This window comes from Chelon labrosus (genome assembly GCF_963514085.1).
Source record: "Chelon labrosus genome assembly, chromosome: 13".
In the NCBI taxonomy this organism is placed as follows: domain Eukaryota; kingdom Metazoa; phylum Chordata; class Actinopteri; order Mugiliformes; family Mugilidae; genus Chelon; species Chelon labrosus.
In genome coordinates this window covers 23,071,330-23,096,464 of record NC_140346.1, presented here as the reverse complement: position 1 = coordinate 23,096,464, position 25,135 = coordinate 23,071,330, and the positions used below count along the sequence as shown (strand labels likewise).

The 25,135-nt window shown below is 41.7% G+C and overlaps 2 protein-coding genes across 4 annotated transcripts in view; both read right to left on the bottom strand.

Annotated features, from left to right (window-relative positions):
• Positions 1-9: 9 nt before the first annotated feature.
• On the bottom strand, positions 10-8,471 carry LOC311498409 (uncharacterized protein; the record flags this gene model as incomplete). Its single annotated transcript, XM_084558981.1, has 4 exons — positions 8,422-8,471; positions 6,565-6,655; positions 338-6,430; positions 10-125 (listed from the first exon to the last, which is right to left on the bottom strand). Exons 2-4 carry the CDS (start codon positions 6,581-6,583, stop codon positions 10-12), a joined length of 6,228 nt encoding a protein of 2,075 aa, XP_084415107.1. The 5' UTR covers positions 6,584-6,655; positions 8,422-8,471.
• A 2,459-nt stretch (positions 8,472-10,930) lies between these two features.
• frya (furry homolog a) overlaps positions 10,931-25,135 on the bottom strand; it is a 41,227-nt gene continuing 27,022 nt past the window's right edge. For 2 of the 3 annotated variants that reach the window (XM_084558979.1, XM_084558980.1), the window contains exons 37-61: positions 24,742-24,892; positions 24,306-24,409; positions 23,991-24,176; positions 23,033-23,231; positions 22,198-22,319; positions 21,909-22,096; positions 21,608-21,702; positions 20,936-21,516; positions 20,703-20,800; positions 20,455-20,625; positions 20,225-20,365; positions 19,546-19,725; positions 18,598-18,762; positions 18,341-18,415; positions 18,081-18,251; positions 16,256-16,456; positions 15,833-15,976; positions 14,881-15,035; positions 14,590-14,797; positions 14,117-14,266; positions 13,933-14,031; positions 13,761-13,844; positions 12,711-12,821; positions 12,409-12,614; positions 10,931-12,323 (exon numbers count right to left, since the gene is read on the bottom strand). In XM_084558979.1, the coding sequence (XP_084415105.1) occupies positions 12,065-12,323; positions 12,409-12,614; positions 12,711-12,821; positions 13,761-13,844; positions 13,933-14,031; positions 14,117-14,266; positions 14,590-14,797; positions 14,881-15,035; positions 15,833-15,976; positions 16,256-16,456; positions 18,081-18,251; positions 18,341-18,415; positions 18,598-18,762; positions 19,546-19,725; positions 20,225-20,365; positions 20,455-20,625; positions 20,703-20,800; positions 20,936-21,516; positions 21,608-21,702; positions 21,909-22,096; positions 22,198-22,319; positions 23,033-23,231; positions 23,991-24,176; positions 24,306-24,409; positions 24,742-24,892 (4,244 nt within the window). In that variant the 3' untranslated portion in view covers positions 10,931-12,064. Of the gene's footprint in view, positions 12,324-12,408; positions 12,615-12,710; positions 12,822-13,760; positions 13,845-13,932; positions 14,032-14,116; positions 14,267-14,589; positions 14,798-14,880; positions 15,036-15,192; positions 15,977-16,255; positions 16,457-18,080; positions 18,252-18,340; positions 18,416-18,597; positions 18,763-19,545; positions 19,726-20,224; positions 20,366-20,454; positions 20,626-20,702; positions 20,801-20,935; positions 21,517-21,607; positions 21,703-21,908; positions 22,097-22,197; positions 22,320-23,032; positions 23,232-23,990; positions 24,177-24,305; positions 24,410-24,741; positions 24,893-25,135 lie in introns of those variants that run through there. The other variant, XR_014699410.1, reaches the window with a different exon arrangement.

The window sequence follows — 25,135 nt, the reverse complement described above, 5'->3', positions numbered from 1 at the left end:
GGTAACTTGTTACGGCGCTTGTGATTTACCATTTGGACAACTTTTTACTGGGTGAAGTACTGAACTTCTTGGACCATGAACGGTCCTGTCAACTTCTTCCAAACGTCTTTTCAGAGGAGGCTCACCTAGATTATTTCAAAACAGTAAAGAAAGAGTTTAAAAGGCTAATAGAAATTTGAGTTCATGTGTTATAATGGAAGTGCAGTATTTGTCTCATTTATAATGGAAATAAAACAATGTGCATATCAAATTCAATATGATAGGAAAACTGAGACATGCAATGCAATCCTAATAAAACACACTACTCATATTCCTCAGTACTAGCACAGAAACTTACCAGTCATTTCTTCAACTTCCATGGATCTTTTCCCTCTTCCCCTTTCTTCCTCTGCAGATGGTTTTTTGGATTTTAAGTTGTCTTGCAGTGGTATACTTTCTGAAGTCAGCGAGAGAGTTTGCTCAGCTTCATCTTCTAACAAGGCTTTAGTGCAGTCCAGAGCTTCCTGGGCGAGAAACTTCTGCTGGGTTTCTGTGCAGCCAGTGAGATTAAGTGACTGAAAGTTTAGAACTGAAGACTCATCTGCTCTTATTACTGTAGGTCCTCTGTTGCTGCTTGTCTGATTCATCTCTTTCTCCAGCACACATGGCATGTTCTGTTCAAGGCTATCATGCAGGTTGGTCGCCTCTGATGGGTTAATTCTGTCCTCTTGAAACTTAAATGCATCTGCCTTGTCTTTAGATAGATCAAACTTATGGGTGTCACGTGAGCTCGCTGAAAACGAGTTTGACTCATCATGACACTCCCCGTCAGTAAATTCATTTAAAAGGTTGTTTGCTTTCAAAAGACTTTTCTCTGACACATGGACTTTTGCTCCCCCTGCAGTTTTGAAGCCACAATGCATTTTTTCCATATTGTTTTGAGCATCTTTGTGATCTTTATCGCTCTCCCTCGTGTCTGAGACAGCTGGGACGTCTGTGATCACACTGATGTCACTGAAGAGAGCTTTTGCCTTCTGTATGGCCTCAGGTGAAAGAACCAAAGGTTTGCCACTGGCCGCAAGAAATGGACGATGAACTGGAGTTTTTAAATGTGACTGTTTTACACTGATTTCATCCCCCACCTCATCGCTTTCACTCAGCAGGGATTTAGCTTTCTTCAGAGCTTCAGATGAAATAGAAACTCCTTTTCTGCTGGCAGTCTGAAATCCACCTCTCTGCGGTGGCAAAGGGTCCTCACTTTCTTTACCTGGTTTGCTTGTGTCCTCATCAGTGCATCTCTTTCCAGGCTCTTCAGAAATGCTTATAGACACTCCTACATCTGGTTTCAGTTTTGAAACGTTTGTCTTCTCACTGCCACTTCTACTCATAGGTCCATTGGTATAGTTCATATCACAGTCTTTGAAGAAAGCATCTGACTCTTGCATTATTTTTGACGAAACAGACTCATCACATTCTTTCAGAAGGTGTTTTGCTTTCAAAAGATTTTTCTGGGACACGTGGACTTTTTCTCCTCCTGCAGTCGTGAAACCACAATGCATTTTGTCTGCGTGTTCACTATTGTTTTGTTTCCCGTCACCATTCTTTGTGTGTGAAGAATCTGGGGTTTCTGCAGTGAAACTGATGTCACTGAAGAGAGATTTTGCTTTTTGTAGGGCCTCTGATGTGAGTGCTACTTTCTTACCACTGGCTGAAAGAAATCCGCCACTCCTGGCTGGTGGACAATGAACCGGAGTTTTTAAATGTGACTGTTTAACACAGATTTTATCCTCGGCCTCATCACTTTCACTAAACAGGGATTTTGCTTTCTTCAGAGCTTCAAATGAAATAGCAACTCCTTTTCCACTGGCAGTCTGAAATCCAATGTTCTGTGGCTGCGAAGTGTCTTCTCTTTGTTTCCCTTGTTTGCATCTGTCCTCAACAGTGTATCCATTTCCAGGCCTTTCAGAAACACTTTCTGGCATGCTTGTATCTGGTTTATGGTTTGAAAAGGGATTCTTCTCGCTGTCACTTCTACTCATTTGTCCTTTGTCAATGTCAACATCTGCCTCTTGCACCATTTCTGTTGAAACAGAATCACTGTGTTCTTTAAGAAGACCATTTACTTTAGAAAGATTTTTCAGTGACACATGGACTTTTTTTCCTTCTGCAGTTGTGAAACCACAATGCATTTTTTCTGTGTTCTCGCCATTGTCTTTTTTCTTGTCACCGTGCCTTGTGTGTGAAACGTCTGACATTTCTGCACTGAAACTGATATCACCGAAGAGAGTTTTAGCTTTCTGAAGGGCCTCTGACGAAAGTGTCACTTTCTTACCACTGGCTGAAAGAAATCCACCATTTCTAACTGGCCGAGCATCGACTGAAGCCTTTAAAAGTGATGGTTGTACACTACTTTCTGAGCCCACCTCATGACATTCACTCAAAAGGGATTTTGCTTTCTTCAAAGCTTCAGAAGAAATGATCACTCCTTTTCCACTGGCAGTTTGAAATCCACCTTTCTGAGGCGGCAAAAAGCCTTCCCTTTGCTTCACTTCTTTGCTTGGGTTGTCAGTGCACTTATTTCCAGGCTCCACTGAAATGTTTATTGAGACTTCTTCACTGGGTTTCAAGTTTAAAAAGATTTTCTTCTTGTCATTTCTACTCATCTGTGCATTGCTACCGTCCATATCGCAGTGTTTGAAGAAAGCATCTGCCTCCTGCATCGCCTTTGTTGAAATAGAATCATCAAATTCTTTCAGAAGATGTTTTGCTTTCAAAACATTTTTCTGAGACACATGGACTTTTTCTCCACCTGCAGTCGTGAAACCACAATGTATTTTTTCTGTATCTTCAGTGTTGTCTTGTTTCTCATCTGGGATTTCTTCACTTGAACTGATGTCACTGAAAAGAGCTTTTGCTTTCAGAAGGGCCTCTGATGATAGTGTCACGGGTTTATCACTGGCTGCAAGGAATCCTCCCTTTCTGGGTGGTGGACCATGATCTTGAGTCTTGGAATGTGATGGCGTTATATCTAATTCACCCTCAACTCTTTCACATTCACTAAACAGAGTTTTGGATTTCTTTAGAGCTTCAGATGAAATAACGACTTCTTTTCCACTGGCAGTCTGAAACCCACCTTTCTGTGGTATTTTCCAAGTATTTTCTATTTGTTTCACTTGTTTGCTTGTGTCCACAGTGGATTCATTTCCGGGCTTTTCAGGACTGTTAACTGTGAAGCTCTGATCTGGTTTCAGTTTTGAGAAGTTCATCCTCTCGTTGCCATTTCCACTCATTGGTACATTGTTCATGTCCATATCACAGTCTTTAAAGAAAACACCTTCCTCTTGCATTGCTTTTGTTGAAACGGAATCATCAAATTCTTTCAGAAGATGTTTTGTTTTACAAAGACTTTTCCGTGACACATGGACCTTTTCTCCACCTGCAGTTGTGAAGCCATGTATTTTCTTGGCATCTTCAGCTTTGTCTTGCTTCTTGTCATTGTATTTAAGGCTTGTGTGTAAAACATCTGGGATCTTGTCACTTAAACTGATGTCATTGAAGAGAGTTTTTGCCTTCTGTAGGGCTTCTGATGAAAATGCCACTTTTTTACCACTGGCCGAAAGAAATCCTACATTACTGGGTGGTGGATGCTGAACCGGAGCTTTTTTGAGAGCTGCAGAAGAAAAGCCAACTCCTTTTCCACTGGCTGTATGTAAGCCAGAGCATTTTGGTAAAGCATTGAGCCGTTCTGTTCTTAATGCCTTTTGACTGAGTTGTTTATTCGTGTCCTCAGGTATATGAACTTCATTCAAAAGACATTCTGCCCTTTTGATTGCATCAGTTGACACAGATACTTTCTTCCCACTGGCTGTACAGAATCCATCACCACTGCTCAATCCATCGACAGCATTGAAATCAATATTCTTTGATGTGTTGCACAGCATGGAAGAAAATTGCTTTGAAGATGAAAACGTGTTTCCATGGAAAGATGGTTCATCTTTTGAAGTCGGAGTACCGTTATAACCTATACTGTCCATTTCCACATCATCTGGAGGTGGCTTCTTTGAGTATTGTGACACCAGTTCAGCATGTTCAGACTTGATACCTTCATTCACATGTTCTGGCACAGGTTCAACGCTCTTCTTATGCTTGGTTTTGGCACCAGTTTCACCAATTTGCTGGTCTGTTGATATCGGATCTGTCAGATTCTCCTCTAAATCTGCAAATAAAGCTCTAGCTTTGCTCAGACATGTTTTTGAAACTCTCAAAGCATTTCCTCCTGCAGTCTTAAACGCTACACCAAGCATCAAAGGATTCTCCAGCTTGTTTGTTTCAGTGTGTTCAGTTTTATCAAGACTTTTTGGTTCAGTTGACATAAGACTGCCTCCAGCAATGTTCTCTGAAAAGAAAGTTACATCTCCAACAGAGGAATTTTCTTTTGTCACTGTACTCGACAATGACATGCCTGTGGCTTTACTTGCAGCATTTGCTTCTCTGCCATTTCTCTTACCAACTAAAACTGAGGTAATTTGGTCAGGCATCACGGTTTTTGCCATGTGCTTTTCAGCTTCTGAATTGAAGCTGTCATCAAAATCTATATCCTTAAGAAAATCAGGGTCAACTTCTTTGTCAGCGTTCTGTGGAGAGGTGGCATCATCCTGACAATGCTGTTTCGGTTTTTCAGTTTTGAACTGTGTAAATTCAAATTGGCTATCTGCTTCTTCCAACAGAGTGCACAGTTCTGTCACATCAGCCATTTGTGAAGCTGTTAATTGGCAAGTGTTATCTCCAAATGTATCACTTAAAGACAGCTGCTGGTTTGAGTTAGAGGTTGTACTTTTCCCTGATGCATTACTTGTTTTGTTTGTTTGTTTAGCGGCATGGTCTGATTTGATTTGCTGATCAGTAAAAGTCCTTTCACCCTCAGTCTCTTCAAAGAGATTCTTGGCCCTCTCCAGGTTGGTCGAGGAAATTTGTATTCCCTTATTTGAAGCAGTTTTGAATCCTGATGTATGGAGGGCAGGAAGAGAAACTGCTGTTTTCTCTGGCAGACTGCCATGAGCCTGACCATTTAGTAGAATGCAGTTAATGTTATCGACAGTTCCTTCTGCACTGCTTGGTAGTTGTGTTGATGTGCTCTCTAAGTGCAACTCACTCTCTCCTCCAGGGTCCAGCGTCTGCCTTTCCTTGAGCCGGGATCTCTGTCTACTGGAAATTGTGGTTTCAGATTCAGCATCAAAATGTACTTTTCTCTTCTTTGGAGGTGGAAATGAAGAAGTATTTTTGATAACAACGTTAACGTCAGACCACTGCTGACTTGAACCAATGTCCTCTGAGCAAGGAAAAAGAAATGAAGATGGAGTCATATGAGTGTTGTCTGCAACACCGGACTGGAATCCACTGTCACCTGTGGTGCCTTCATTGATGGAGACATTTTGTTTAGTGGTAAAAATAGTTTTTCTGATGCCATCAGAGTCATGGTGAATAGTTGCTTGCATTGCTTTTTGTTCAGCTTGTTTCGTGGCTGACAGACAGGCTGATGGAGAGAAATAATTTTTTTGTGTATCCTCTGCTACTTTACTCAGTTTACAAGATTCTGCCATTTGGCTGAAGTCTTGTGCAAAATCTCTGCCAAGCTGTGACATATCAAGATCCTGGATTTTAGCTTGAACAGAGGGATGTAGATTTTCTCCGAGATTTCCCTGGATTGTTGTATTCCCAATAGGGCAACAGACTGCTTCATCTGGGCCTTTTCCCAACTGCTTGACACTCACATTTTGTCCTAAAAGAAAGCATAAAAATAAATCAGTCATTGTACAAAAAGACTCTTTCCATGTTAACAGAGAATATATTATCACATTTTCACACTTTACAAACATGAGAAATGTGTTACCAGAATCTGGAATCCCTGGTGATGAGTCCATCTTGTGAGACGGTTGCAAAGTCCCAACAGTGTAAACAAATTTCCTCTTTTTCCTAATAAATCCAGAGTCTGTGACTTTTATAAGTGGTCTGACAAGCTGCCCAGAATCTGAGTTCTTAAGTTGTTGTGTTAAACTATTACTATCCACAGTACAAGGTGGAATTTGAGATAAACTCAACGGAGACCACTGACTCAATCCTGTGTCTCCAGTTTTTACCAATGGGGATGTGGGAAAGCTGCCAGGTTCCTCATTATGTGTTCTTTCTTCACTGGTGTGGTTTGTTGTTGAGAGGTCTGGAGAGCCGCAGCCATTTACTTTTGTCTGAATGATTTGCTTCCGCTTGGCTCTGTCGAGTTTCACTTTTCTCAGTGATGAACTACTGTTGGCAAAAAACAGGGAGAGAGCATTTTCGGCTCCATCCAGAACACTTGCAACTGTGGTGCGAATTTCTTCATCCTCAATAGCATCTGGCAGCTTCTGCTGCCAAACACCATCACTCTTTTTTAATGAAGCCTCTGGGGAAGCAGCACCTATTGACAAAAGAGCAGCAGCCAGTATTATATTCAGTATTATATCAATATTATGCCTCTAAAAGTCTATACAAACCAACATATGTAATTGCTTCTTTAAAATATTAGCAAAATGTAAAGGAAAATCTCTGTACCTTGGTAAACAGAAGGCATATCATTGTTTTTGGGCGATGCATTCTCAACTGTGGATGTCTTTGAAAGAGAAGGGAAAAGCTTCCACGCCAACTGTGAATGGAAAAAAGAAAGAAAACAAAATATTTTAAGTACCGTATTTTCCGCACTATAGGGCGCACTGGATTGTAAGGCGCTCTGTCAATGAATGGTCTATATTCGATCTTTTTTCATATATAAGGCGCACCGGACTATAAGGCGCATTAAGAGAGCCGAAGTCCCGCCCCCTCTACTTCCGGGTTATGGGACCTATCTTTTGAAAAAATATGAACGGCAGTCTATGACGAAAGATAAATTATTTTCTGGTCCCGATCGACTTGTGCCTTGGATTATACATATGTTGTTTTTCAGAATAAAAAATGATTTTACATGTCAAGAATGTCAGAGTTTGTCGCCAGATAGTTAAGTAAAACGCTATGGAAAATACGTAATTAAACGAACTACAAGTCCCGCATGCTGGCGCGTACAGAACCGACCAAAACTCCCTTCGTGTAACTACAGCTCTCGACATGACCCGATTTATAATGATTTTCACCTCGTTTAATGCTTCTGCCTTCGTCCTGCATTGCTGAGCATTGCTCCGTGATTCTCCTGACTACGGCAGCCGTAATGCTGCAAGCGGTGCGGCTTTGAGCACCGTGAGCGCCGTGTACGACACAAAATCGCTTCGAGGTCAGTAAGCACAACCAGAATGAATCCATATATAAGGCGCTCCGGATTATAAGGCGCACTGTCGTTTTTTGAGAAAATTAAAGGCTTTTAAGTGCGCCTTATAGTGCGGAAAATACGGTAATATGAATTATCACATATAGGCTCCAGCCCCCCCGAGACCCTTCACAGGACAAGCAGTTACAGAAGATGAATGAATGAATGATCACATCTATTTTTTTCCTTACTATGTCTGCTTCATCTCCCTCACTCCAAAACAATAAAACGTCATTTGCCCATCTGTTGCATTTCTGTCAGGTAACATTTCCCAACATCGATTCCTCTTTTCTTACTTTGATCACATTTCAGACTCTATGATGTGAATAATTCCATAAAGGACTTGAAGAGATTTCACCTCTGTACAACACCACAGTGGATTCGAAATGAAGCTGTCAAGATTTGACTTAAGGTTTAACATACATATTGCATTAACTAGGCTGGACAAAGCCTCACAAGGGAGGTACTCAGCATTTTTGTAATATCCATGGGTTTAAGGCTTCCCATCCAAGGATTAAATATGTATATTCATGTTAGTATGTCCAATTCCTTTTGAGCTTGTGATATAGAGGGACTACGTGAAAAATGTCCTAAATGGTTAATGTTATATTTTTGTGAAAGTCAAACAAACACAGTTGCTTGGTTTTAAACACTTAGGTATAACATATCTAAGTGCTGCTTTGCTCCTGCAAAGATAACATGCAGGTTTCCCAGAGCTACCACACCAGCTCGAGACAGCGATATTCAAAATACCTGAATAGTGCTGTGTAGACTGAGCCTTGTTGTTCCCCATTTACAGAGCCAGGGTTGTGCATGAACACCCAATATTTTCTTTTTTTTGGCGCACTTTCATTAAATTTGGGGTTGAAATTAAATGGCTTACTCCACCTTTAAGAAAGTCTACTGTCAAATCTGTTGTGGTGTACAGAGGCAGTGTCACCACCTAACGGTATGTAGAGTTCTGTCTTTGAAAATCACAAAACAGTCAGCAACTGAGTTAAACATTTTAAACTCAAGTTTCTAATAAAAGCTTGAGTGCCAGTGACATGAAACCAACACAGAATCACAGAGATTGATAATGTCTGTTGTGCGTTTGTGGTGGATGGAGTACTCACAACAACATCTTTGTCTGTAGAAATACTCTCCGGACAGGAAATCTCTTCAGTTTTAGCTGTCAGATATGAAAAAACACACAGATTAGTTTAAAAAAAAAATAAAAATCAAATTCATATTCATTTTTAAAATAACAATCGGTTTCTTTTGCTTACATAGAATCAGGGTGGATGACTCTGGTGGTGTATTCAAGGAACTGGTCCATGAATAATCAGGATTGATCTGTGCACCAAGACTTTCAGAAATACGCTTGGCAAAGCTGGCCTGTATCGTTACAAAAAAAAAAGAGGGGGACCTTTAAGGTTACTCCACAGTCCCAGTGAATTACTGAGAGAAAAATATATGTTAGACTGAAAGTACTTACTGGGGATTTGTGTGGCGTGTGAGTCAGACCTGTATGGACAGCAGAAGACAACAAATGTTACCATTGATGATTACATCTTGGCCATTTCACAACACTGAAACAGGCATAGATTTTCAGCTCACCAAAAGTGTCCGGAGTCTGGATGCCTTTGTACGTGTCAACTGGGACTCTAAAAAGACCAAAAACAGACATAAAAAACTGTCAACAGGAGGAATAGCACGAGTAATTTCAGTAATATGATCAAGAAAATAGCTCAGAACGGAAAATATCAGGGAATAGATTTCATTATTAACAGCTTTTTCTCAAAGCACAATACTTCATCGTCAAGTGTTATCTTAAAATCAGTATGTGTTACAGCTACTTATAATTAATATCACATCATGACAAATCACTTGATAAAGATAGACTTTATTCCTACTAATGGTACTATACTTACAATGGTACTTACAAGAACAACATTGTGGAAAGTATGGAATATTTTAAACACTGATCTTTTTATTGCTGTTGCACTCACCCCTGTTTTGACGTGTTAAACAAATTTGGACTTGTTGCCGCCCATGGCAATGTTCCTTTTTCTAAGATGCAACATAAAGAAACATAATTTTCACTTTCAACCACAAGAAAGACTCATCAATACAGACAAAAGTAGGGTAAAGAAAATTAAGACAACAGATACACATTCTCATGCGTTTATGTAGTGTTTTATCAAAACCTTACCTTGTTCAGCAGTGAACGAATGTTCATCGTCAGTTTCATCTGACACAATTCGCCTGTGTCTGAAAACTTTGGGGGTTGAGAACAGCTGACTGTCTACTGCAGTTTTGTCTAAATGTCTTGTAAAATATCCCTCTTGATTTGCACACAGTTCATCTTGGTCCGAGGCATTTTCTTCATTAGCAGACGCTTGAGTCGTCAGTATCTCAAACCAGTTGGGGTCCAGTGGTCCCAGCTCTAAAAACACAAATAATTAAATGGTAATAGATAATTGATAAGTACACTTTATCACACTAGGTGATTTGCATTTCGTTGCACAAAACTATGATTGTGTAACTGGTCTCAAATGAAGATGTCTTGAAGCTTATACTATTCAGTGTTTGTTTGCTGCAGCTAACCAGGCTATATATAGTGTATAGCATTTGCAAGTGTACTGATGATAAAAGCAATTTTACATTAATGTTATCTTACCTTTCAATATATCATCTTTGAATGCGTCGTACATTTGTTTTGGGGCTGAATCCATTCCAGGCTTGTGTAACGCCTATAGTTTGTCGTACTGCATACCCGGCCTGGGGAGATAAAAGTTTGAATCATGACTTGAAACTTAAAAAAGCAGAAATAGTTTACGCTTGCTAGCTTCAAGCTCAGTGATGCGCTACACTGCACAAGGTGGGCAGCCCGTTACAGCTTCCGACTACGCTAAAACGAATTAGCAGGTAATAAACAGCCCTACCTAACAGCTAACTTAAAAGCAAAGGTAGTTCGAGACAAACTGTCAGGCAGGTAACGTTAGTTAGGAGGTGTTATTGTTGGTTGTCAACGTTAAGAAATCACGGGCTAACTTTACACCGCAAGAAACCAGACAGCAAAATAAGTTTTGAAGTAACTTATACACCGTGACGACGTACACGAGTTTGGACTTTCACGTCGCGATGAAACCATGGATAAAACCGTTGACGAAATGCCTTAAACAGATTACAAAACTATGAAGTAAAACAACATATAAGGAGGCTATTTATTCTCAACGAGTCAGCCTGCTAGCTAGTTGGTATGCACAGTAAACAAACCTCGCGCGCCGAGTACCGGAAGTCATAGCGCCTTCAAAATAAGAGATGAGATTTTTTTTAAAATCGAATCACGGAGACACGTTTTCAGTCGATTAAAGTAAATGTAACGAGCATAATATATTATTACACTCTACAACAATGTATGTTAATTGTGGTTAAAATATCGATTCATTAAAGTAAAAATGACAACGGTTGAAATGTAAGGACGCTTTTATTTACGAAGGGAAGGCTTTCACCTTCCTGTCTACATAACAACCCCGCCCCCTTCCTCAGGATTGACTTTCGCTTGAGCTAAACGACCTTTATCCATATACAGTCAATGCCTTTATCATATATTATCATTACACAAGTCACAAAATGAAACCATATTTACCAAATGTAAGTTTTATTGTATTGTTACATAAGTGTACAGAACACCAAAGTACAGTACATTGCAAAGGCAGTAGTATTTACAAGGCAAGAGGCTACAACAAACTCATGTGGAAGCTTTACAAATATGTTGCAACTCATTCTGCATGCAAACTGTAACTTCATAAAAATACAATCTTATGAGTCTGAGCCAGGCCCCCCTTTTCACTATGTACAATTATTCAGTTAAAATAGTTTCTGCATTTGTTCATAAACATTACTCTTTATAGTACATAGAAGTTTGCAAGCTTGGCAGGTTTTAACAGATGAAACAAAAATATTTGTTTTCTATAAATCTAGTCTGATAAAAGCATCTTTTTCTCTTGCTTACAATATAAATAACTAAACTATTTGCTAAAAGCTGCACAGTTAGAAGGTACAGTAAGATGTTTTTAAGTAACAGAGGACCCACACGGCTGCATGTGGGTTTGGAGGGACGTTACAGTAGATTTGCAGCATATAGTTTAATACGAACCAATTTATCAATCAGCATCAATAATTCCATCCGTGATGGTCGTCAGATTTAAAATCACACACTCAAGCACACTTACAACACACCTACACCCACACACAAACACACACACAAGACCCACAACTTTAATAAAGTCACGAGGCCTCCCTTTTACCATACTAACAGTGTCCATGTGATCCATTGCTATGATATTCAAATACATTCTTTCAGGAGACAGTAAACGTCTTCCACTTCAGTGAAGGATTGCACATTTTCCCTTGACAATTAAAACGAAACAAAAAACTGAAAAAGAATCATTTAGCTTTGGTATGTCATCTGTTACATGTGAAAGTTGGTGACCTCAGTAGTAAGTGGTCGCTTTGTGACAGTTTCTCTTATTATTAGTGCAATAAAAGCCTAACTTTGTTTACAACAGCAAAGTCACTCATCTGTCTAAAAACAACAGTATTGCTGCACGTCTGAAGATCCGATATTATGACTTCCTGATGTACTCTGAGCAAGAAGAGGAAACAGGGGTTTGGTTATTCCCAGGAGAGAGCACTGAGATGATAGCAGCTACCCCAGACAGGAAGTGAGGTTAGGCATGACACCAGGTGTCACACACTGTCAGACCGCCATCAGAGAGTTGAGCCTGAAACCCTGGAGTCTGGGAGAAAAGCCGTGATGGCTCTGTAGCCCTGAGCTCGCCGGATCATGTCCCGAGTCTCTCCGTTAAGTTCCATCAGCTTGACAGAGATTTCTGTCAGGTCCTGCTTTGAGCCCACGAGAGCAAAGGTTCCTGTCTGACCCAAAGTTTGATGTCTGAAGTAGATGTTGAGTAACGTTTGGACCTCATCCTCAGAAGGACTGCCGAAGATGTCATTAGGCCACATTGTTCTGCAAAGAAACAAAAAGTATTCAGAGACGTGTGATATCTAATTGCACACACTCCCTAAGGAAAAAAGCATTTTGCTGATCTTACCTGCACTCACGAATGTGCCGAATTGCTGTGGGAAACTCATTGTTCTTCAGACCCTCGAGGATGGCCTGCACAGCGGCCTCAGAGGAGCTGATGGTGGTCTCAGGGCAGGAGCTCTCACGGCCAGCCAGCTCATCATCCGTCACCGAGGCTGCTGCTACCCTCAGGTTACTCTTTAATTGATTTAGCTCTCTGGACATATTTGTCAGCTGAAGGTCGAAAGGGATTAATATCATTAAACAGGGACAATGATCAGAGAGTGGGTGTCATGGCCTCAAAAGCAGAAGAAAAGAAAATGCACCAACCTCTGGAATAGAGCTTATTGTGTGGACCTGTTCAATCAGCTTACAGTAGGACTGAAAAAGCAGCAATAACTGGAAGTGAAGTTTGTAGAGTCTTTGACAGAGCTCCAGTTGCTGGAAGAAAGAGGAACAAAGTTATTAGCAAAAAAACTCTGTAAATTAGCTGGGCTTCTCTACCTAAAACTTAACTGGACATTTTCAGGGTAATGCTTTTGGTCGACTATGATTTCAGATATATCTTCTACAAAGACTACTATTGCTGAAAATTTAATATAGTAAATAAAAGATTGGCTTTTAGACATAGGAGAGTAGAAACAAGCCTTATCCAACTTACAGCCAGAGATTCCATTTGCTACCAAGAAAGCATGTTACAGAGTAGAGACGAAGTAAGTAAGAAAGTAAGAAAAAAAAGAGAGAAAGAATAAAGGGCATGCAATTATTTCAATTTAAATGTGGGTGAAAAATTATTAGAACTGTTGGTTTTATATACATGCATGGAGGAAGTAGAGTGAGGGTCGATACATGTGTAAACTGAAAAAGAGGCTGAATTCATCAAAGTGAAACAAGGTGAGCAAATTAACAGTTTAGCCCGCTAATCACCACAAATGCACTCACTTTGCTGGGAATCTCTTCGCTAATTAACAGCAAGAGCTTCGACTGTGCTGTTAACTTCCCTCCGTTGTGAAGTGAGTGCAATTGTTTAACGGCTAGATCAAATGCAACACACAGGAGAACTTGCTCTCATGCCCGGCAGAGCTGAAAATGACCACGATGCACACCGGATAACGAAATAACCAACGTGACGTGCGGAAACTCAAAGCTGTCAGGTACTTGACATTTACGGAGTGTGAGAGAATTAGAGGTAACACTCACAGAGCTACAGTAATGCAGAAAGTGCAGTATGAGAAATCAGATGAAATGGCATCCTTAGTACTTGAGGTCTTCTTGGTAGAGAATCAACAACCATTTTCACGTACACTGGCTCAGTGCATTAGCAGTTGATACGACAGTACATCAGTTTATGCTCAAATTCCTGAAATCACACAGTTTTACCTTTTCCTCGTGCTCCATAGGTTGACATGTTATCACTGTGCCTCCTGCACTCTTGGGAAAGGTAGCTTTACAGTTGCTCAACCACTGTGTGTTAAAGAGACAACGTGATCACAACGTAAGCAAACATAAAAGTGACATTCAGGCTGGCTGGTACAATACTGAATCTCCTTACAGTGAGAACCGCCTCCTTTCGGTTGTTGTAGGTGTCGAGATATTCCTGGAGTTCCAACACGCTGAATTTCATTTTCTCCAGGAGTCCATAAGACATAATCTGTAGAAGTAAGAATCTGTTGTTGAATTTGTTCAACCCATCAGTGATATGAAATCAGAAAAGTATTACAGGTAGGATTACTTACTGTGTCTGCATCAATGAATAATGTCGGGCACTCTGAGCATGAGGTCAGCATCTGAGAGGACCTCAGAAACTTTGACCCTAATCCTCTCAAACCATCACCAAGGTAACTCACAGCATCGCAGGTTAAGGAACAAAATTTGGTTTGGATACTCTGCAAACCAAAAAACATGCTACAGTCAAAATCCCTCCTATATCATTTGAGGTACTTACATTCTCCAGCATTTCTTTTTTTTTCTGAAATTCTACCCTGTCAGCTTTGGCCAGTGAAGTGAACAACATCTGGTTAATGAGTCTCGGAAGATATTCAAGCGGAAAGCATCTACACGGTGTCCTCTATTTGTAATTAAGCAGACCTCTTCTGAAAGGAAGACTCTCTCTTGAAAGGTTAATCAGCCAGATAGCTAATCCTGTTACCCTTTTCGGTTTAATTATTCAGTTTGGCCTGACACACCGCTTGGGGCTTTTCTTCAATACCTGGAAGAGTGAAGAAAACACATGAAAAGTGTAGACCGCGCAGGACCCATCTGAGTCCGACACAAGCTGGTTGATGTGAGTCCGCCAGGCCTCCTCTGCGTCGTCGCACACTGCCGGCTGGAAAGCTGCGAGGATGGCGGAGAAGAAGGGCGACGGCGGCGGCGAAGAGCGCGACTCGAGCGTGTCGTATCTCTCTTCCTCAGCAAAACTGGATACGCATAAAGCCGTGTTACAAATCATGTTTTTTTTTTTTTAAACTTTGCACATTTTATTGCAGATAAAAGTAGCTACCTGGGTATGCAACTGTCTACGTCCAGTTCTCCCCTGTAATCGCTGTCCACCGTCAAACTGTCACCACAGAGATATTCAGGCGGCAGTTCGCTGATGGAGAGAGAGGGCTCGTCCTCGTGGACATTGGTGTCTTCATCTTCCTGAGTCACCTCATGCTGAAAGAAAGAAACAGGAACACATGTTTTCCCTGCAACTGCTAAAAGTAGCCAAAGTCACAAACAGGCTACATGCATGAAATTCATTTATTTATCATTCCCTGTTATTCTTAATTATAAAAACAGACAATTATGTGGGTAAAATGGACACACTAACCTTGCCACGGGACCCTATGGAAACTCCTTGTGGTGTTTTTTATTTATTTTTTTATTCAATAAATTTAGTGTGCATAGACTGTGCCAATTAAATAGATTATAAAACAGTTACTGACTTTAAGCCAGAGTTGTGGCCCTGCACACTCATAGTTTGGGATAGGCAATGTGTAAACCTTTCTTGACCTTCCACATGCCACAGATTTTTAGTTGTTGCTTAGAGCCACCCACACAGAAGCAATAGGTATACACATTGCCTTAAACAGACAAGACACAGAAAGAAAGATTGTTTTTTTTTGCTACTGCTGGCTACGATCCCCAATAACAATCCCGCATAATCGCTGCCACAATTAAAAAGAGGGACAAACTAGCCCAGAGCCCAAAGCGTTATGGATCATCTGCTTAAAGGTTAGTTCATTCTTCGCATGCAACTATTGAAATATTAAAAAAAGATAGTGTCATGCTGTACTTTAAAGAGAGGAAATGTAGAAAAGTCATAACCCAAATCACATGTAACATCCAAGACTTCACACAAGAAAAGTATTAGCTCCTTATTTGGCAAAATTAGTAAAGAACTCCAGTATGGAACTGCGATAGGAATTAGTAGTTCCCAGAATCTCAGACACTCTGAAACCCTTATTCACCCGCTGCTTCGAGTCCTCTGGCAGTTGGACCTCGAAACTAGGATTTTTGGTGTTCAGAGGAGTCGAATCTGCCGAGGTTGAATCGAAAAAGGGAGAGGGAGAGTCCATGCTACTGACTTCTGCAGTTGGGGAGAGGCTGACAATCTGAAAAGAGACCAATTTAAAAAAAAAACAGAATTAAAACTGCCAAATCTTCAACAACAACTCATACAAGCAGTGTTAGACAGGTGGGGGGATGACAGCTGCATATTCCATCTGCCACCAAAGCTTCCACAAACTTTACTGTTTGAGAATCACTTTCTATCTAGTATAATCAAAAATATTTGCTAATATTTGCATTTAAATACTATGGATGCTATAGGGCTAGGTTTTCTCTTCATTTTGACATTAAATTATTGACGTATATATAACAGATGAACTTACAAGCTGTGAGTGAGAGAGTATCTGGCTGGCAGAGAGGGAATCCTCCTCCGATGACTCATCTGAGTCTTCGTGGGTGATCTTGCTGAGGCTCGGCATGCTGCTGGACAGCTGACTCTCCTCCAGTGGCTGCAGGTCACTTCGGTCCAGACTGTCCATGGAGCGTCTACGCACCCCCCAGTTGAAGTTGTCCACAGTCTCTCCCTGCAACAGCGAACAGGCCTTGATTTAGTGAGATGTAAGCCTCGGCGCAGTCTAGCCTTTTAAGCAAACACATGCACACACACACAACCTGCAGACGCTTTCACACAACCATGCAGTGCAGGTTCAAGGAGTGGGGGGGGGGGCTTCCTTTCAAATTTAAGAATACTGGATGCAGTGTTATGATACCGTTACACCCTAATGCAGACCTAAATGAACATAGCTTACTACCATAATATAGAGAACACCCTGATATTGTCAGTCTTTCTATATTTACACGATTTAATCCTCTTGTTCGGACTGTCTCTTGTTTAGAATACAGAGCGACTTTTAAGCCAGCCAACTTGCACATTCCAGCACGGCTCCACATCAACAGGTCAAAGAAGGGAGGATTCCCATGGTGCTTTGTTTACAACCTGCTACTGAAGGAAAAAAGGCAAAGCTTTCCGGCCTATTGGCTAATTTTCAAAGTAAATCATCCAGCATATGAGATCAAATACAGCTAGAAGAGAACTCTTTGCTTGCCCGTTGTTAGTTCATTTAACTTGCTGTGGTTTCACTAAATAATAAAACTGTCTATGCTGCACTTTTACTGAGTTGTTCTGGTTTCTCGGTCGATGTGAAGTTTTAGCAGGGTCAGGGTGAAAATATAATGATGTTAGTGTGTGTTTTTTAAAGCTTTATAATTAAAATGAAACAACACCCATGATTATAACAATGCAACATGAGTGATGTTAAATTTAACTATTTAAAGACAGCAACCATGTGTATCTCGTCCAGTGAAAGCAACATAGCTCTGAAATGTATGTTTTTTCCTGCACTGGTTTAGAAAATAGTCCAGGGTAAATTAAAACAGCAGAATCAATGAGTGTAAGGAGTGTAAATCACGATTTCTAGTGCGATGGCAATAAGAACAGCTAAAATCTCATGAGATGTACAACTTGATCGCTGGAAAGGATTTACAATATCTCAAATTACAGATAATCAGTTTGCAAACATTATTCGAAAGGCATAAAACTGTGATTTGATCTATATTAAATCATAGATTAACAAAAAAGGGAATTTTGTTCAGACGACCATCAACAATACTCTCAAAAAATCATTTGAAATGATCAGACACAGCCGAGTTATAGTTATGAATCAGCTTAAACTCAATCATCCCGATTAAAGATGCATTATGTTCACATGTAGCAGTGGCTATTAAAAAGTGCTGTGACTTCTTTTAGAAATAAACAAATCACTGAGACGTCTCTGCACTACGTGGACGTAGCAACTGAATCAGATTTCTAAATTACACGACATGCACACACATTTGCTACCCTTTGCCATCAGTGTGGCAGCTGACTGAATATTCTGCACAAGCAAACACCCATTTAGAGAACACAGCAAGTAAAAAAAATAAAAATGTGACGTGACTAAACTTACCTGTAGCTCCTTGATAGGGAGGACAGAAAAAAAAAGAAAAACAGAAAAAGAAACCTCATTACACAGAGGCAGGCAGACCTGACCCAACACAGTACAGTGATCTTCAGAGGACAACACTCGGCATCTCTTCACGCTAAGGTCACTGGTGTTTCTCTCACTGCCAAGTTGTTGTACATCAAATGTAAGAGTTTGTGAGACTCACCTCTCCGTCCTCAAGCTCGACATCCAGGAAGTCAAAGTCTCTGAAGACTCTAAACTGCTGCTCTGAGGTGGTGTCGTCCATGTTGTCTAGTTCCCGGGTCCCGTCGTCGGAGGACACCAGGCTGGGCTGGTGCTCTATGAGGTCCAGCTCGCCACAACTGGAGAAGATCACCTAAGCAGAGGAACAAACAAAAAAAAATTAATTTGTCATAATAAAAGATACTAAACTTCATAGCCCTGCTAAAATAAAACATATCATACCGAAGGATTTTTTGTGAGCCCCACTTCTTGTCCACACAGAGACAATACATTCACCAGCTTTTCCCGTGTCCTTTTCTGGAGAGGGAGGGAGAAGATAAATAAAATTAACTTGATCACAACACAGTTTTATTACAGTACATTTAACATGTTTTATTTCTTCATCTGAACACAGACACATTTTGAAGCCAGGTGACACCTCCTCCTCCAAATTATGAGCTTTATTAACGTTGAAAATAGGAATGAAAATAAGTTCTAACCTGTGAAGACTGAGGCCTCTTCCAGCTGACCGGCACCAGGACGTTGTTGGAAGTGGATCCAGAGGACGTGGAGGACGTGCTGCGGGTCACTGCCGTCGTCCTGCTCTTCGCATCTTGGCCCGGAGAGCGCTGCAGATCATCGTAACGCCGACCAATCACTGGTGTCTAAAAGCACGGACACAAACACAAGCACGTGCACACAGACACTCTGATGAGTCAGGAAAAAAGAGGAGATAGTCCTTCTCTGCTTATTCAATCCATGACCGTCAGCTCCTGCTTCGTCTAGACTTCGACAACTCCTTGATGACTGTTAAGGGGTCAATGCTTAGATAAGTTGGCATTGATTTTTTTATTTTTTTTTAATCAGATGTCACGGTTTTTATTCCATTTGGTGTTCAAAAAGCACGAAGGATTGGAAGAAAAAGAAGCATTCTTCCTCAGATTTCAGTCTAAAAATATCTGGATATTTTAAAGAAATTTTTACAGCGTGTCTTCAGTTTAAAGACAAGCACTCCCGGCTATTTGCTCGGCGATTCACATACAAAGGACGGCAGCACAGAGTTGACATCATTTCCTGCCATTCATGAACTGCACAAATACCTCCCTGTTCGGTTCCCACACATACACCACCCAGCCTGTATCTTTCACATCACTTTCCAGCTCTGCTCTGCTTGACTAATTGTGTTTACCTTTCTAGCTTTCAAGCTAATCTCCAAGGGGTTCGGTCAAAAAGAAATATCACTATTAAGGAAGGGGAAGAAATGTTTCCTCTCCAACGAGCTTTAAAAGATTCCACACAACCTCAACAAGCACCACACCCATGGAAAATACAGGAAAAAACACACGGGCAAACACACGAGCGTTTCCACTTCCACGGGCTACATGGAGTGTTTAAAAGGAGAACTTTTACACACGGTAAAAAGAAAAGTCAAAGAAAGAGTCACTAACCTCAGATATGTCAAAGTGGAAATCTAACGTTTTCCCGGGCAGGGCCTTGGAAGAGCGGTCCCAGACACGGCTGATGTCCTCATAGGAGAGGTCGCTTTGCGGGAACGAAGGCTGCACCAGACTCGCTGATCGGGAAACCACCAACTTCAGTATATTCAGCGCTTCCCTCCAGTGGACAGTCTACAGTGAACACAGACATAAACACTCAAATTCACCTGCACACTAAAATCAACACGGACCCTGTGCTTTTTTAAAAAAAAAGAAAAAAAGAAAAAGCAACCACACGTGTCTTTTTGTGTGTTTTATGTGCTTCTATTTCTGGAGACAGAGGTGCTAAAGGAAAGTGGATACAGTATGAGAATAAGCAGAGGCCTAGCCTGCGGCAGAGAGGCAGACTGTTTATAGTTTGGGTGTGTCTACAAATTTACTGCGCTGACACAAGGCAGCTTTTTCCTCCTTTTTTTTCCCTCCCCATGAGCACTTACACAAGGAACGGGAGTATAAGACTCTTACTCAGCCCCAACGAGCTAAAGATTTCCATTGATGACATCCGATCTACGTTATCCAAATCTTTGCAGCTACCACAGAAGTATCCAATAAAAGTCAGGCGCTATTGGTTAAAAACAAAAAGGAGAACTGCATAAGGCCGTGTCTAAATGAATTTTAAGTGTGAACTCACCTGCACAAACTTCTCAATCGTCTTCAGCACCTCTATGTTGAAGGGTTTGGCCTGAATTCCACTCAGGTCCATGTGACTCAAGAGGCTGTAGATGATTTGTAAAAGGGTCTGCTGCATACTTGGGAGACCTTTCTCCAACAGCTGTCACACCGATTAAACAGAGAAAATCCAATTATTTAGCACCTCAAACACACAATTACTGCAACTTTGCAAATATAAGCTGCACAAACCTCCGCCATGTATGTGACCAGGTTCAGGGCGATATCTGAGAAAGCTTCGTGGAGGTATCGGCACACCACGTTGACCCAAGAGAAGCAGTCTCGTGTGTAGGAGTGTGTTTTATACAGGGTCATGACATGGGCAAGGTTGGAGAGCTTGGCGTTCTTCTCCTCAAGGCATACCTACACACAAGTAAAAGCGCTTTAGTTTAAAGATATATGATTAATCAAAGTGAGAATACAAGAACACTACAACTGACCTGGGCTATCCTCTCAGCAACGTCTTGACAGAACTGCGTGGGGCCGTCGAAGTTCTGCACCAGATGTGGGAGCAGGCAGAGGACATTCAAGGGAAAACCTAACAGATGAAACAAGCAAGCGAAGTATTCACCATAAAAATATTTACAGTTTAAACTATATTTATGGATGAATTTATGGATGCATTTTAGCATTCATGTTTACTTAAGCCTATGACTACAGAATGAAATTGTACCTATCGATTGTGACGTGTCCACGACAGGAACTCGTGACACAGGTGTGAGCTGGCTAAAGAGCTGGAGTGTGATGTCGGTGGTGGACACCGAGGTGAAGCCCTTTAGCAGCAGCTGCTGGAGCCCGGTGAAGCTGCTCCACTTCAGCTGGCTCTGCAGCTTCTCCAGCTTCTCTCTGTTTTCCTGTTTGTCCAACGACATGTTGGCCAGCAACTTGTTCAACAGCCTCAAAGACATCTGATACTCAAACTCAAAGTCTGACTCCATCAGAGACACCGCCACCCAGAAGATGGTGGCCAGCAGGTTGCTGGGGTGGTTGATGCTCGTCGGGTCGGTGACGTTGTCTTTAGACGAGGCCGAGCTGCGGATCTTGGCTAACAAGACCTGCTGCTCACCGGCTTGGATGCGGTCGAGCGTGGCACTGCGAGGGGGATCCGACCACCGGTCTGCCTCTCCAAACTTCTTGGGTACAGAAGAGCTCCTCTGATGTCTGCTCCTCTCATCTCTCCTCAGATTGAGCTGCCCTGTGCTCTTCCTGTTGGACAGCAGCTTCAAACTGGTGAGGAAATCTGGAGATGACGCTCTGTAATTTAACAAACAATAAATTAAAGGTTATGCTAAAAAAAAAAAAAAAAACCTTCTTGAACATAAACACATGGAGAGGAAACACTAACCTCGTCAAGATGGCCATGAGATCATTGTTCTTGAGACATTCAGCCAAGTTGTCCACCACAGATTCCAGTGTGAGTAATACTTCCATGACATAGCCCTGTGACGAAAAAGACACTACTGCATTACTGGAGGATTCTCCCTGTATCAATGACTTAGTTACACACAAAGCATTTAACTGGTAGCTAAAATAGATTTTGAATTGTAGCCAACCACTACATTAAAAATGAAAAATTAAAGAGGGTCTTAGGCTGAAAACAGCATTTTTATACGCGCTGCATCATGTACATGACACTGAACACTGACCTGCACTTCCTCTCCATGTTCACCAACGACTTCCACCAGCCTGGAGAGCAGGTCAGACACAGCGTGGGCAGAGATGGGCTGACGGAGGGCTCGAAACACCTGGAAGGAGCGGCCGGCGTAGTGACGCGATGAACTGCACAAGGCCGTCTGCAGCGCCACGTCGCTGAGCTGCTGCTCCAGGTGGAAATCTAACAAAAGACAAAGATAAAATAAAATAAAAAAATGATTACTCAGTAGCAAAGACAGAGTTTTCTCGTATAATTAATTAACAATTACTGTTAAGAATTACCTGACTTGGACTCCTTGAACACGGACACCACATGTCGCAGAAAGTTTGTCAGCTGCCCGGTGCTTTTTGAAATTTGGTTCTTTGCTGAAATGTCTTCATGGCACCACAGAGGTCCATATGATCTACAAAACAACCATTGTTTAGTCACTCTCAGTCTTTTTGTCAGGTGTGCTGCGGTAGAAGTAGTACATTTAGCTAGTCATGTTGTAAAATCCTGTACTAAATTCTGGTCTAATTGTGCTTCTGTTTAAACTATTGTATGGGGCAAATCATTTTAATAGAATTAAATGTGTGGAGTTTGCATGTTCTCCCTGTGTCTGCATGGGTTCTCTCCGGGTACTCTGGCTTCCTCCCACCGTCCAAAGACATGCTGGATAGGTTAATTGGTGATTCTAAATTGGCTGTAGATGTGTGTGAATGGTTGTCTGTCTCTCTGTGTTAGCCCTGCGACAGACTGCCGACCTGTCCAGGGTGTACCCCGCCTCTCACCCAATGACAGCTGGGATAGGCTCCAACCCCCCAGCGACCCTCCACAAGAACAAGCGGTTACAGAAAACGAATGAATGAATGAATAATCCATTCAGGTATTGCTCTATTGCACTATGCACACATCACCACTAGGTGGTGACCTGCATCAAGAAATATGAGAGTGTATATGAGCATCATATTCTGACTGTACCAGTCAGCATATAGAGACATATTTGTGCATGTATTAAATAAAATACTTTTCGTCATCCTTTGTGATCTGTAGATAAAACTATATTTTCAGCACCGATACACTCGCCGGTTGATTCTGCTGAGGGGACTACACATCAGTACATCAGCACATCAGTACCTAGTGGTTAAGAACTCAATGAGCTTGTTGGTCTTCTCATCCATTTTACTGGAGGCCACCAGCTCCTCCACGTCCTGTGAAATCTCCGGCAGGTTGTTGCTGCTGCCCCCCAGACTCAAACTGGACGACGTCGAAGAAGAACTCAGGCCGGAGTCTGGCACGGGAGACGTCTGACACTCCCGCAGGAAGTCAAAACCTCCTGAACACAGCAGAGGTGGTGTGTTACCAGAAACAGGTTACAGTGGCTTATTTGAATGTTTGATTTTACGCTCTCCAACGTCAGCTTGCAGACAGAGACGACTGGGGTTAGAGTGAGTAGCATGATCTGTGTTTGTCATTCCAATTAGCCGTGATTAATGACTATTACTATTTAGTGTTGAAGCTGCCAAATTTAGCTACTAGGCTGCTCCACGGCTAACCTCTTAGTCGTTTCTGTCTCTTTAGGACACTACACACAACATATATAATAAACACGCCAGAGTAGACTTACAAAGAATGTTTTCCTTTTGATTTCAGTGGCCGTGTAATCCGTGTGTTATCATTGTTAGAAATCACTATTTATAGCGTAGAAATGTTATTCAAATGGTCAGATAAAACTCTGGATATTTCAAAAATGTCTAGACATTAGCAAAACAGTTTATCGGGAGGGGCCGAGGAAAGGAGCTAAAGCGGCCTATGTAAACCCGAGCAGATGGCCCCAATTTGGACAAGAGGATAAAAATAGCAGAATGGAATGCTTTAATCAGGACCTTTGATGTCCCCTGTTCTCAGTATTGCTTTTGGCACAGTGTCCGAATATTTTCTCCCCAGATAAGAAACTTATCTATTGTCTGAAAGGAATGCTAGCCATTCCCTCCTGATGGTCAAGTTTATAATAGCTGAGGAGAAGAAGCCAAGCTGCTCACAGGTCACGTGTTGGTGTAAAGTATTTATAGGTGAGAAGTTATTTATTTTTCACCTGAAGGTAAATAGTCCGGCTGAAGGTTCGGTTTGCAGGTGAGCGTCTTGGTGCCATTGATCTCGCGAGTCTGCAGTAAGACCGATGCAATGGCCTGGAAGTTGTTGTTGCAGGACAAGGTGATGAGGAGGTGGAGGAGAAGACGTTTGCTGTGCTCAAACACCTCTGGACGGTAGTGATCCATACCTGAAGTAAACATCACACCACTTAGTACGAGGAACTTGAAAATATGACGACGATGCATCATACTGGACTTAAAACACTAACTATTATTATTTCAAATATCTAATGGCTATTACAATAGAGTGACGTTACCCAAAAACAGTGTATGTAGCAATAAAGGCAGGTGCATGGTCCAGTCCTCTCTCACGCTGTGGTCCACCACCATCTCAGTCATGAAGATGACTGCTATATTACACCTGCAATAGACAAAAACACAAACTATAAACATTGTAGGAGATCAGTTTAAATCCATTTCATTTATATAGCGACAATAATAATCCAAGTCTGAAGCTGCTTTGCAAAATTTGGAGCCTGAAATCCCAAGAGCAAGTACTCAGGTGATGGTGGTGAGGAAAAACTGTTTAACCTTGAGCACCACCCAGCTCTGGTGGGACCCATCTGCTTGAAGCTGCCCGGGTAGGCAACTAAGAAAAAAGACGGAGGTGGGACAGAAGAAAAGGGAGTAGAGAAGGAGAAGAGAGCCCAAGCAAGCAGATTAGAGGGACAGAATTAACACATTTTGTCTAACCTGTGCAGTGGTCCTCTGGGAGTGATGGTCTCTGGTAAGAAGTCCACCAGCGGAGCCCAGCATCCTCCATTCAGAGGCATGGGAAGAGGATAGGGCTGGTTGCTCTCAACAACAGCCATCAGCCATTCAGCATAGGGAGGCAAAGGTTCACCTGAGTGGATACAGAATATTTAGTTTGCACCTAGCATGCATCCCCCATGAGAGATCATGTGGATCCATGTGGATGCCACGGGGACAACACAGTATAACAGAAAAGATAACCTCAATTTTAAAGTGTTCTTTTCTTTGTCACGTTATCCTTACTCACATTAGGCTAATTCAGCTCGAGAGGGTGTAACAAAGCTGTTTTTGGGTCACTAGCAGGAGAGCAGAGGCCCTGGGCTCGCCTACTTGT